At 36.9% G+C, this 13,628-nt stretch overlaps 1 protein-coding gene across 1 annotated transcript in view; it reads right to left on the reverse strand.

The window, feature by feature from the left end:
- The window catches only part of LOC121992389 (ATP-dependent zinc metalloprotease FTSH 9, chloroplastic/mitochondrial-like), a 28,046-nt gene extending 14,705 nt beyond the window's left edge, over window positions 1-13,341 (reverse strand). Inside the window, exons 1-6 of the mRNA XM_042546719.1 lie at window positions 12,520-13,341; window positions 11,647-11,800; window positions 8,424-8,516; window positions 8,221-8,309; window positions 4,581-4,704; window positions 1,432-1,551 (exon numbers count right to left, since the gene is read on the reverse strand). Coding sequence (XP_042402653.1) covers window positions 1,432-1,551; window positions 4,581-4,704; window positions 8,221-8,309; window positions 8,424-8,516; window positions 11,647-11,800; window positions 12,520-13,289 — 1,350 coding nt within the window. The 5' untranslated portion in view covers window positions 13,290-13,341. The remainder of the gene's footprint in view (window positions 1-1,431; window positions 1,552-4,580; window positions 4,705-8,220; window positions 8,310-8,423; window positions 8,517-11,646; window positions 11,801-12,519) is intronic.
- Between the last annotated feature and the right edge of the window lie 287 nt (window positions 13,342-13,628).

Below are 13,628 nucleotides of genomic sequence, written 5' to 3' on the forward strand. Positions count from 1 at the left end.
TGAGTTGGATTAGTATTGGCAAAGGAAAAACAGATCTTTCCAGAGAAATCAATCAATTCATATAAACCAATGGTCTAGTTTTAAAAAAAAATAGGGATTAGAATAAATTACTTAAAAATAAATTAACACGCCTATAAAATAAGATTAAATTGATTGAAAGCCTGTCAAATCATGAATGAAAAAAGATGAAATATGATGAAGAAATTAAATTGATGTTGTTAAACTCAAATAATCTACCAACTTATTACCAACCTATATAGAATACTAGTAAATCCACACAGGGAAAGGAAACAATCCCTGTTGCTTTCATGAATGCTAGCTTAATCATTCAGCTCCTCACTGCCTAAGACTTGTTATGAGATCAACAAAATAATCATGTTGTTGCATGTGAGTTACCACTAGACCAAGAACCCCATCCATCTAAATTCATAGTTTTCTAAAATGTTATACAAGTAATCAATATAAAATCGAGCATTCAGTGATTTGACAGGCTTTAAATCCTTATTATGATTAAATATCGTTTAGATCATCTTTTATATTAAATCTTTATATTTTATTTTTGTGATTTTTCTCAATATTTCTAATTTCACCAATCTTTCTAATGCAGTAGCTAAGATTTTTAGTCCTAATCGTTGCAACAACTAATAAAAAAATGAGTTATAGCATTTCCTTATATTTGTAATTATAGAAGGTAAGATTAATTTGAATGCCAAGATATGCAATTTCTTATGAAAAGTCAAGAGAAGTTAATAGCCATAAGTTATCATAAGATGATGTTGCTGGAAGATTGAAGCAATTTGATAGGATAACTAAGAATAGGATCTATAGAGTCCAATATGCTAACCTTATTTAAACAAATTATAGAATTTAATTTTTAAGGGGATTGATAGAGTGTTTGATTAGAGTAACGATATTATGTTGATAAGAATACATAAACTATAAATTAATACCAAGAAAATTAAGTCAGCATGGTCAGAATGTGTTGTTGACCCATGTCGTGTGCCTTATAAGAAGGCTAGAACCAAAACTAGTACCTAATCAAGATTTAAAACCTTGTATGGAATTATTCAGGATTTTAAATTACACAAATGGTGACGGTCTTCATTTCAGGAATATAAACCATTAGATCTTGACAACCAAATACTAAAACAAGCCAATAAAATGTCATTCCTGTGCATTCTCTACAGCATAGCATTTAGGTTTAGTAAATGCAATGGTATTTATAATTATACAAAAAAAAAAAGTAGCAGAAGAGACAAAAGGAATTAAGATAGCATTCTACCTAAAACTTAGATATGTTTAAAAACAAATTTTTAAGATGCAGATGAACAACAGAATGAAGTTGCTGCAATATTGTGTTTAAAAGCATATATTGAAAGAACATATGAACAAGATCTGCACTAGTACCAAAAAAAAAGATTTTGCACCTACCTTTGGTAATTTCCCCCCAAGACGAGTGAATTTTGTTGGGTTCTTAAGATACTCTACTACTTCCTCGAGCTCCTGCTTGGCATCATCACAACCTTTAACATCCTTAAAAGTTTTCACATTCTGCACAAGAATAAAAGGAATATATAACCATTTGTTCATTACCTACTTATACTAGGAACTACAGTGGAGATGCAAGGAAGGATAATAGAGTTGATCATATGTCAATTAGCATAAACAAGATTTAAATACTAAAATTCATAAGTGGCAAACTAAAAAGGAATGTGTCGAAGGACTGGATTAAACTACCTCAAAATTCATTGACCAAAGGATAGTTTTGGACATAATCAGAATCACAATTTGCATAAATAGAATTCCCAAATCTTACTATCTTCAATCACAAGACAGTTATTCTGATATGAAATGCATCCCAGTTAAAGACCAATCCACCTTTCATGGTTAAATTACAACAAACAAATAAGTCTACTCACTATCGTGGTATTGCCCTATATCAATTAGAGAAGTTACCTGAAGGAGAACCTAAGTGGGTTGAGTAGTTGGTTGGTTGGTAAAGTCTGCCAAAGTGCACCGAGCACAGGTGAGGTGAATGGGATCGGAATAAGGTATGGCTGACCACTTGTCCTAGAAACCACCCTAAGTTCTGCCTAATTGAGATATTTGAGTGGTTAGGTTAAATGGGCTAAATCAGAGGTGCAGAGGATCAGGTTGATTAAGACAAGGTGGAGAAAGTGAAATTAGACTAAAATGAACATAGAGAATAGTGTGTTAAAGGTAGTGAGTTCATGTGTAGCAGGTTTAGTAAAAATTAGTACAAACTAGAGTTAGAGTGTTATCATGAGTCCAGATATATCTATGTAATGTATATCTCATTAAAAAAACAATATGCTATTCTCTTTCTCCAAATTTTTATATAGTATTAGAGCCACTCTTTTATGGTTAGGTTTTTTCTAAAAAGAATTTATCCCCAAGGGGAGGCGAGTGGCCTCCCCTTTCATCCACATGTTCTTCACTCTCTTACTTCCCTAAGCAATAATGATATTTTCCATGCTGTGTTCTTGCCAATGAGTGTCATCCCATCGGCAGCACCTTAGTATCCATTTGACTTCATCTGCAAGTGCAATTCAGTCACACCACCTACAGTATGTCATCTGGAATCACCTACGGACAAGAGTCTACATTCAATGTATGTATTCATTTCCCCATCCCAATTAGCAGTAGGGTCCTTGAAGAACAAATCTTGCCACTTCTATATGGCCGCTTCTTTTGAAAGTCACTAAGATCATTAACTACAACATCATCCCAAGGACTAGCAACATTAAATGCACATGCACCTGCATGTGAATTCTAAGCCCACTCATAGAGATTATTATTACACCCGCTTCAATCAAGACTCACTATGTCCATTTTGATGGAGACTGCCTCGGCCCCATAATGTAAATGGAATATGGATGATATAAAAGAAAAATAACACCGATGCAAGGCAAGGCAAGGATGGTGGAAAAAAAATTATGCTCAACCCTAGCTTATATGAAAGTATACAATACATATATTTTATAGACTATCAATCATATATATTTAATTTAAATTTCATTGTCCCACCAAAACTTTCCCATGAGAAGTGAGGTCACATAGGCATAGGAATCTTGCCTCTTATATGAAGCATTGGAATCACAACACTCAATCTCATTGTTACCCCAAATCGCTTATGAGCCGCATAAGAGTCCTCTGCGTCACTAGCTCCAACAAGTGTCATCCTATGCGTGTTATCAATAAATATTATAAAAAAATTAAAAAATTATCATTATTGAGCTTAATTGGAACCTTAAATCACATCTCAAATGAATCTATAAGATTTCTCTCAATCATAGTAATATCTCTCGGTGGACTAAGAGAGACTCATCGGATGAAAGGTATGGTCTAGCTAGCAGTTGTTTACTTTCTATTTATATTGCAGTTGTTTACTTACATAGGGCTAAAGCTTTGTCTCGTGACAAACTTAGGTGATGGTGAGGATGAGAAATTTAAGCTCAAATTCAAAACATAAAAGAAGACACTCTCTCCCTTTCGTGTGTTTGTTAGGATTCAAGCTTGAACTGGGCAAAACATTTGTTAAGTCCAAAAATTTTGGAATCAACCTAATTTCATAGAAATCTCAATCAAACTTATCCATTTATTTATCTCGATTTGGCCAAATTTCAATCTTCTCCATATAACTTTTCTAATGGAACTTAACTCATTTCTAGGTAATTTCTTCAAATTTTGACCTTTTTTTAGTAACTTGTCAATGATCTTTGTGAGAACTAATTTCTTGTGATTGGATTGGCCTTTGTGGATGTCAATCCTAACTTGGATGATTTGTATCAGAATAGGTCAATCTCGACAACCATGGTTGAATGGTGCTAAGAGAGGTGAGCATTCGGTTAATTCTGTTAATTCAGTTAATTTGATATTAATTTTGTATAAATTATTTTTATTATTTTTTAAACAAATTCGGTTAACTCGATGTTAACCGAAATAACCAATTTTTAATTAGACTTGGTTAATTCGGTTTTAGTAAAATTGATTTGATTCGATTAGTCAATATTAAATTAGTTTTCGGTAATTCAGTTAATTTATGAACCGAATTAACCGAATGCTCACCCTTGCCTAAGACAATTTAAAAACTATTTGATGTGGGATTGACCTAATTGTTTGAAGTAAAGATTATTCAAAATATGCCCTTTGAAGAATAATGAAACCTCCGAAAGGCATATATGTCAAACTGAAAAGTCAACCTTTTAGAGAATTTAAAAATGACTTCTACTCAACAAGTGTTCATAAGCCATTTCATTGCCTCGCAATTGAACAAAATATGATAGGTTCAATGTGCAGGTCTCAACATGTTCTTCAATATGATAGAATTCTACATTAACCATTTAGGATTGATTTCTCCAGTTGAGGAAAAACAGCTATTTACCATTATTTAATAAGAACAAGAAAGGAAATCATCTACTGTTTTCTTGAGTTTTAAGAATGATAGACCAAGTCAACAACAAGGCACATGAACTATTTAAGTTATCTGGAACCTATTAATACAGAATAACACTAAATTGAAAGCACTTACAAGGAGTAAGAAGAAGACTAAGAATTACCTTCTCTGGCATGATTTCTTTGTTCAAGTCTTTAGGGGCATATGTGGCACTTGAACCAACACCAGATGCCCCAATACCACCTAAGCTCCCAACATATTTTTGCAATGCGGCCGCACCCAGTACCCTTACAATTAAAAATAAAATGATAGATCAATTAATGGAAGAAATAACCTAGACAGATCCAAAAATATATCGCAGACTAATGGGAATCTAAGAAAAATAGAAAAATTAAAGAAACAACAGGAAAAAGATTCTCTCTGAGAATAGAATCATGGAGCAGGACCAAGTAGGAAAAAATCATTTTCTGAAGCGTGAACTACTTTATCACCGACAAGCTAATCCAGGAAAAACTAGAAAAGATAGATCTTCTAAATCAAAGTCAGTGGTATCGTGGAGCATTGCAGAAGGTGCAACACCAAGACCCTTGACTCTAAAGAAATTTGTTCACACTAGGAAAGCATTGGCTGTGAGAGATGAAGTGTAACTGCAGCCGTGATGATGGAGCAGAAGTGGTCGACAGCAATACCTTCACCAATCAAGGAAGCTTTTTAACAGCAATGTCTAGAACAAACTACTGTGTAGGAGATGGCAGTGTCATAGAAAAGATGAGACGTGCAGTGTGTCGATAGATCTGAATGAATGGTGCAAGCAGACTTGATATCGTAATGATGAAAAATCAAGGAAGACAGAATGGATATCAATTGGGATCTAATACCAAATAATGCAGAACAAACTCTCATATCAAACTGATGTAAGATAAACTGATGCAGGATACATAGAGGATTAGAGGTAGAAAGATGATAACATTAGATAAAAAAGAGAATAGAAATAGTAGGCATGAGGAGAAAGGAGGGAGAATAGGTGGGAGAAAAGTTGAAGAATATAGCGGAATAAGAATTATTTAATTCACAACTCATAACATGTTTAAACAATACCATCTGAGACACCTTTATAAGTCTTTACAAAAAATAATGACCAGTTCAATGTTAAAAATACAAATAAAAAATGGATCAAGAGTAAATCACAAATACATATATGGTAAAGGTTTAAACTTTGAATCCTGAACTGCATCACTTTGAATGCTATAATATAACAAAACCTTGTGCGGACATGGATGCTGGGCAGGAAATCCTAGTCAGATTACATATATCTCTTATGTTCTGTCTCGATAATGTTTAAATATTTCTTTTTTGTTTTCTTCATTTTCTTTCTTTGTATCACTCCTCATCTCTGCACTTAAGCGAGTGGTTCCTCTTCTGTGATCTCTACCACAAGGAAGAAGAAACTGAAAAAGAAGAATGGAAGAAACAGGAAAAAAAGAAGAATCATACTATTTTTACTCCATTAGGTGGTGAGGAAGACTCGGCACTTAACTCCATCAGGTGGAGTGTAGACATATTGTCGAATTTGACAAAGTCGTCTTCGGAGTCGGTCGACCCATTGTATTCTCCAATCGCCAACGGACGAAAATAGGCCAGAAGTTGATCGTCTAGAATCTCCTAGAAGAACTGTCCATTGATCCACTCAGGTGACTCGTCCGTTCGGGGCTCCTTGCCTTTGCGCTTATCCCAAGCGGGTGCATTCTCTGAAGACAACCCTAGCATTTTCTCCCCTCGACCGTGCTCCTCTAAGGGCGTGCGGAATAACGCCCGATGATATGGGAGCAGGGCATTCGGGGCTTCCTGGGAGCGCCCGCAGCGCGATGAGTCAGCCGCCGATCAACCAGGGCTTCGACTCGGGCCCCTTGGTCGACTTGCTGAGCTATCGTCGACATAGCGAGGTTCAGCACTGGGTAGTCGGTCGCAGCCTCCAGCTGCTGCTACACCATCTTTGCAGCTCAGCCATTTATTAGCATTTCCAACTCCTCTTGTGTTAGCGTTACGGTGACAAGCCGTCCAGCGTTTTCCATCTTCACGTTTTAGATGCAGTTGAAGTTCGCACAAACGGCACCAATATGATTCTGTCCAAAATCTAAGAAGGCGGTGGGATGGGAATGTGGCGCTCTCTTTCACTCGATGAAGACTTTTCGCAATCTGCAAAACAAGGAACGTTAGTGCCAGGCCAGGAAAGGATTCCCGGCGTTGGCCTTCCGACGCTCAAGTTAGTTTTTGGCGATGTGTTAAATAGCATAAAACTGTAGCACAAATATATAAAATAGCGAAGTTGTGCATACCCCCTCCTGTGGGTAGGAACCCCCCTTTTATAGTGTCACTGTGGTGTTCATGCATATCAAGGCATACACACGTTTTCCTAGGTGTCCTAAGAAAAGACAAGTCAAAAAATGTCTAACACCATTCCTTTAGTAGTCAGGAAACTCTCTGATGTGACAGCTTGGAAACTTCTAAAGTACAATTTGTTTGCTGGACATGCTCTACTATCAGTGGCACAAACTCCCAAAAAGATGTGATAAGATAGTCAGCGAGTCTGCACACGGCCGACCGGCAGCTACTCGGGCGGACAATCCCCGTCCGGGCGTACTACACTAAACTATTGTCTCGCTTTCCATTCAGCTGTTATTGTCGGAGGTCTGCTCTTTCTTCGACCGGCCACGCCTCCCTTTCGAGGGTATCGGTCCGATAGAGTTGTTGCTCGGCTATGGGCCTTAACCACGGACTTTCCTGAGAGGCCGCTCGGACATGATTTGGATCGACCGGGTGGTCACGCCCGGCCGACTGAATGCCATGCCACTCGGCTCAATCGATTTGCTTCCCGAGCCGAGGCCTTTGCCTACTCTGACTTTGACTTCCACATCCGCTACTTGTCTTCTACTTTGACCCAATGGTGGGGCCTCCTTTTATCACCGCATTAAATGGTATGTCAATGGTCCAAGGTCTAATGGTGGTTGGTGTTTAGTGATAAAGAAATTAGTCTTTCATCGTTTCTTTTTTCCTCCTTCCAATCTATCCATATTTGAATGTATTAATTCTGATGAAAAAGATAGGCCAATTAATCCCTTGTTAGTCCTCTTCTCTCTGGTTTCATCCAAGTAGATAGCTTTCTTATTCTTTCATTTCTCCTCCCCTCCAGTTTGGCCCTCCAAACAGGACACCCTTTTCAATGAACTATTACAAGTGTGCAAAAAAATGAACAAAATTTGAGTCGCTAATATATAGAGCTTAAAAGTTTATTGAAAAATCTTATTTCTACATGATTTTAGAAGTTAGTGAATGCCATTTCCAACTATTATTCATTATTAATCCACATATGTGCATATAGAGGTGTACACAAACTTATCTGAGTCGAGCTTAGTTGTGTTCAAGTTTGTTTATTTACTTATCGAGCCTATTCAAGCTTCTTATTAAAAAATTGATAGAGCTCGAGCATTTTATTGAGCTCAACTAACAATATTGTTGTTCTTATAAATTAGATTAAACCTTTATCTAATACATGAAACTTATATTATTTTCTTATTTTTAGCATATTATGAATAGTTTAAGATTATAAAAATTTATAAGTTACATATCTTTTATGGACTTCGATAAAAAAAATTAAGAAATAACTTCATGTATTTGTATGACTAGTTATTCGGGTCTAAAGCCGCAATGAAATTTTGACAAGGTCAAGGTGAGATGAATATGACGCAACTTAAGGATTAAGATAATCAAGAACAAGTTAAAGGGGAAATAGATGAAATACACACCACATGAAGCCAATAGCAATGGTAAATAAGATAGTTGAGAGGAGTTCTTGGGCAAACCGCGATGATCTGTGAGATGCTTTAGGGTCAACCTGTGAAGTAAAACATCAAACATGAAGATGAAATTCACCGTATAGGATATTTAGCAAACCGTTGGATAAAAGAATAAAGTTTTAATGATAACAATAAGTTGTAAGGATATTTACCATAACCACATGTAGCGGTTGCTTCTCTGATACTCCAGGATTCAAAAATGGCTCATCCTCATTTCCTGATGCACGTTGCTTCAACTCTTGCAACTACTAACAAAATTGTTATAATCAGAGATACCCGTTATAGCATACAGAAACAAAGATCATTCCATTAGAAGCAATAGGTAAAATGCAATCTCTGAATACTCCCATTGCCTTATCACATACATTAATAATTTCCAAACAATTAAAATATGATGAAGCAGTCACCACCAATGCTGAATTCCCATTAGAACATCATGAGACGTGTGGAACACATAGTAGACCTTAGGCATTACATGAACTTAGTAAAAGGATGTGACAAGACACTGTTGCTAGAGGTTATCACTACACTTAAGGAATTTCTAGCTTTCTATTAATAATTTTAAAATAGAAAAATACAGTTACCTTAAAACACAGATAAATTACCTGTTAATGTTCAAAGAATTATGCAAGTAGGTAATATCAAATAAATAACCAAAATGTAATAAGAAGAGAAAGCCAAGATGGATGTGTAGAATTACTAAAAAAGATAAAATCAAAACATTGTTATTCAAGAGAAATTAGGAGCATTGTTTTAAAAAGTGGACACCTAGGCAGTTTCAGTAAGTAACCATTTCACCTTGCTAGGCAGTCCTTGTTATACGGCCCTCCACCTAGAAAGTAATGCCGGTCATCCCCAACTCATCTGACTTCTACCACTCTTTTTTCAACTAACATCGGCACTATGGCAGTCTGCACCGATTTTTATCATTTTTTTAAGTATCTTTTCTTCCTTCTTTTCCATAGGTGTGTTTTTTGCCCTCTTTTCTCTTTTTTTTCTCATTCATTGTGTGTGTTTTTATCCCTCTTCTCTTATCTCTTTTTCTCATTCATTGTTAAATTTATCATCATTTTATTTTGGTTAACATGTAATGTGTGAAATGTTTCATTATTATTATGTGTTTATTATTTATCGACTATTCAAAATAAGGCTGCGTACAATAGACCCCGCAATGTGGGAGCTTCATGCACCAAACTGTTTTTTTTTTTACTTATCAACTATAACTTATTTCCAAATTTCAAGCCCTTTAGGGCCATCAAGCACTATTGGCCAAAAGTGCTTGATGGCCGAAAAGAGCTCAAATTTCTTTCAAATTAGAACTCCAACACTCCGTGGTGATCTCTTGAGTCCAGCCATATTCTTTTTTCTAGATTTAGAATCTTTTAGGACTATCAAGTACTTTTTGCTAAAAGTGGACAAAAGTGTTTGGTTGTCATAAAAGTATCAAATTTGTATCAAATGAACACGATTATACTACTAGTGATCCCCTTAGTCTCATCATATTCTTGTTTTCAAATTTTGAGCTCTTTAGAGCCAAAAGTGTTTGATGGTCCTAAAAAGGTTTGATCTTCATCAAATTTGCATTGTTGAAACAGTGGTCTCTTGACTTTATCCATGTTCATTTTAATTTTGAATAATTTTTGCCAAAAATATTTGATAGTCCTTGTCCAATAGTCATTGGTGGTTCTAAAGGTCTCAGCACTTCATGTCAAATGAGCACAATTACACTCCTAGTGACCTACTGAGTCTTCTAAGTCTATTCATGTTTGATGGCCCTAAAGGGTTTGCATTTCTTCCAAATTAGTATTGTAACACTCTCAGTAGCCCTTTGAGTTTATCCATATTCTTTTTTCTAGATTCAGAGTCCTTTAGGGCCATGCTTAATGGTCCTTGGCCAAAAGTGTTTGGTAGCTCTAAAGATCTTAGATTAATACACCATGTTAAGTCCTAGTGACCCCTAAATCTCTTCATGTTCTTGTTCTCAAACTTTGAGCTCTTTAGAGTCATCAAGTACCTTTGACTAAAAGTCTTTGATGGCCCTAAAGGAAATTTCTTCCAAATTAACATCATAGCTCTCCCAGTGTTCCCCTGACTTCTTTTCTAAATTTGGAGCCCATCAAGCACTTTTTGGCCACTTTTAAGCAAAAGTGTAAATGACCTTAAAGAGTTTGAATTTAATTCAAATTTGCATTGTTGCACTCCTTGTGGTCTCTTGAACTCATTCATATTATTTTTTTCCAGATTGGAAGCTCTTTAGGGACACCCAACACTTTTGACCAAATGTCCTCAAACACTTTTGTTAAAAAGTATTTGATAGGGTGCAGAATTAAAACTAATATGAGCTATTTAAAATCATCAACTATTTTTGCTTAAAAGTGACAAAAAGTGTTTGATGGCCATAAAGGGCTCCAATTCTAAAAAAAACATAAATGAACTTAAGGGACTACCAAGAGTGCTTTAGTGTTAATTTAGAAGAAATCAGAGTACTTTAGGGTCCTCAAACACTTTTAGCCAAAAGATATTTAATGGCATTAAAGGGATTAAAATTTAAAAACAAAGATATAAAGGGGCTCAAGGTTCACTAGAAGTATAATTGTGTTCATTTGATACGAATCTGACACTTTTAAAGCCAACCAGATGACCAAGGGTCATCAAAAAGTGTTTAATAGCTCTAAAGGGCTCCAAATCTAGAAGACGAAGAAAAATATAGATGGATTTAGAGGACTACAAATAGTGCGACAATGGTAATCTAGAAGAAACCTAAGCTATTTAGGGTCATCAAGAACTATTGGCAAAAAAAGTGTTTGATGGTCTTAAAGGGTTCAGTCTCTTGGAAAAAAAACATAGATGGTTCAATTTGTTCAAGCAAGCAAAAATTAGTTTGGCACTTTAGCTTGGGCGTGCAGAGGGCATAGGAACATTTTGTGTAACAAAGCACCCTTTGATAATATCAAAGTTGGATGCAACTTTTAGGTATTTTGTAAAGTTGAATGAATGATAGGGTAAATTTTCATTAATTATATAGTCTTTATAGAGTTCAATGAGAAGGTAAGAAGCATAAAATTGCTTTCAAATAACCAGGACAAACAAGGCTCTAATTAATTCAACTTCTACAACTATAGGATTTACTAATTGTTTTAAATATACTGATTTAAGAGATCTAGATATTTTAGTGATCGAACGAGTTCAATGAGAAATTAAGAACCATAAAATTAGTCGAGACGAATAAGGCTCTACTTAATTCAACTAGTGTAAATAACCCAACCCTAATTGACTAGCTAGTCAATGTCACTCTTATTGCAAGAGATAGACCCATCTCTGACTATGCATATATATGTAATCAGGAAATAAAATAAAAAGTGAAGTTATTCATACCAGTGTAGGAAGACTAGATGGTTTCCCTAAACTCTCATCCGGAAGATAATCTAAAAGAGCATTAGTTACAACGAGAGCTCGAAGATATTCCACAACTCCTCTGCTATCTACTGCATGACTTCTTTGTTCAAAACGTTTGATGACCGACTCAGGACTGCCAAAAAGATGTCAGGTAGTTTAGCATTGGATCAAGAAGAAAACCATGGGATTGTTTATGTACTTGCACTGTCCTCTGCAACTTAGTATAGCATGATGCTAATGCATGTGATGCAAAACAAGCCTTAAATTGCATGAGTTAATAAACAAATCCAAAGAAGACTGAGATTGTATATGCACTTAGCACTCTCCTCAGCCACTAAGTACAAATGGTAATAATGCACACCATGCTAAATGAGTCTTAACTACATAGGGAGCCAATAGACATAATCCTTCCATGCACAATATTTATAACAGAAGATGAGCGTAGATAACATCACGAAGTGTCATGTAATATATGTTAGAATACAAAGCCAAGACAATTCATTCCTCAAATGAAAATTTCATCAGGACAGCACATATGATCACCCCCTCAAACAAGTCTAGTTTGAAGATCGATGCTTAAAATAAGAATTATATCAAAATAGCAGGAGAAATCATGTTGTTGATTTACACAGTCAGTCAACTATTTAGATCAACAACAAAGTGATGTTATGGGGGTAAAAGGACTGGTAGTTTTTAAGTACAAATTGGGAACATAACATCATCATTTGACATAGAAGTTCTGTTAGGATTCTATTAGCAGCAAAAATTTTATGGGCGATGACCTAACAACAAATAAAGTAATTCTCACGGGAAAAAGATTGGATATGTAGCAAAGGGTTGCCGCAGCAGAACCTATGCTTATTGAGCTCCGCAAGGAGGGCACTCTGCTTGGAGGGATCCTTGGGATTCGCATCAGCATCTGCAATCAGGCGCTCCAACCTCTGCTCCCGCCTCCAAAAGGGCCACCAGCTCAGCCATTCCGACATCACCAAGGCATCGAAGCCTTTCCTGGCCGAAGCCAGGACTCTCATCAAGAAAACCACAAGAGGCAATTTATTCTCAATCCTCATCTTACCGTTCGACGGGTCTTCAACGGGAGCAGCGCCATTTTCAACCTCTCCCTCTAGAACAGCCTCAACTGGCTCCCTCCTCGAATTGTCTCCACCAATCTCTTGAGAAAGATCAAAGCTTCGATCTGTAGAGGGGGAGGTGGATTCAAGCTCCGATTCAGCACTCTCGGGAGACAATGCGCGGAGAGCGAGAGCATGCGCGAGGCGGCGGTGAGAGCGGATCGAGACGGCGGCGGAGCGGCGGAGGGAGGATCGGGGGTGGAGCCGCTCGGGAGGGCGAGAGAGGGGGAGAGAGGGAAGGGGCCGGAAGAGAAGGGAGGCCTGCAGGGCGGTCATAGCAGCGCTGCGAAAGGTAGGAAAGGGGACGGCGACAACTAGGAACGACGGCGGAGGAGGAAGTGGATGCGATGGGAGCCACCGCGGCGGAGGGAGAGGGGGGTTTGGAGTGAGAGCCACACGATTTGGAGTTGACGAAGGGAGTAGGAGATAAGAGGGAGGAGGCGGCGAAAGAAACCTTGTCGCCAAGAAGGGCACGTTAAAAGGAGGAAGCATAGAGCACAACCAAAGCAATGAATCGATTCATGTCTTGCTCGCCACACGATCCAATGCGTGGTTTCTTTGTAAGAAAGCGAAAAAAAATTGTAGCTGTGGCACATAACTAATGAGCAACGATTTGAGCGGTGACTATGGTAAATAATCCTCCCACTCAGAAATTAGTTGAATACATAATTTATCATCTTGTATTGTATTCTCTTCGCAGGCCGACTATGAAAGACATTTGACGCAAACATTATTATATTTTTACATAACTATGAGAAAGAGAAAATCCTTTGGGAAAAAAACTTTAATTTTAATTACTTGTTCATCAGATATTTTATAGAAGCCCAAAGT

This window comes from Zingiber officinale, chromosome 6B (genome assembly GCF_018446385.1).
Source record: "Zingiber officinale cultivar Zhangliang chromosome 6B, Zo_v1.1, whole genome shotgun sequence".
Taxonomy (NCBI): domain Eukaryota; kingdom Viridiplantae; phylum Streptophyta; class Magnoliopsida; order Zingiberales; family Zingiberaceae; genus Zingiber; species Zingiber officinale.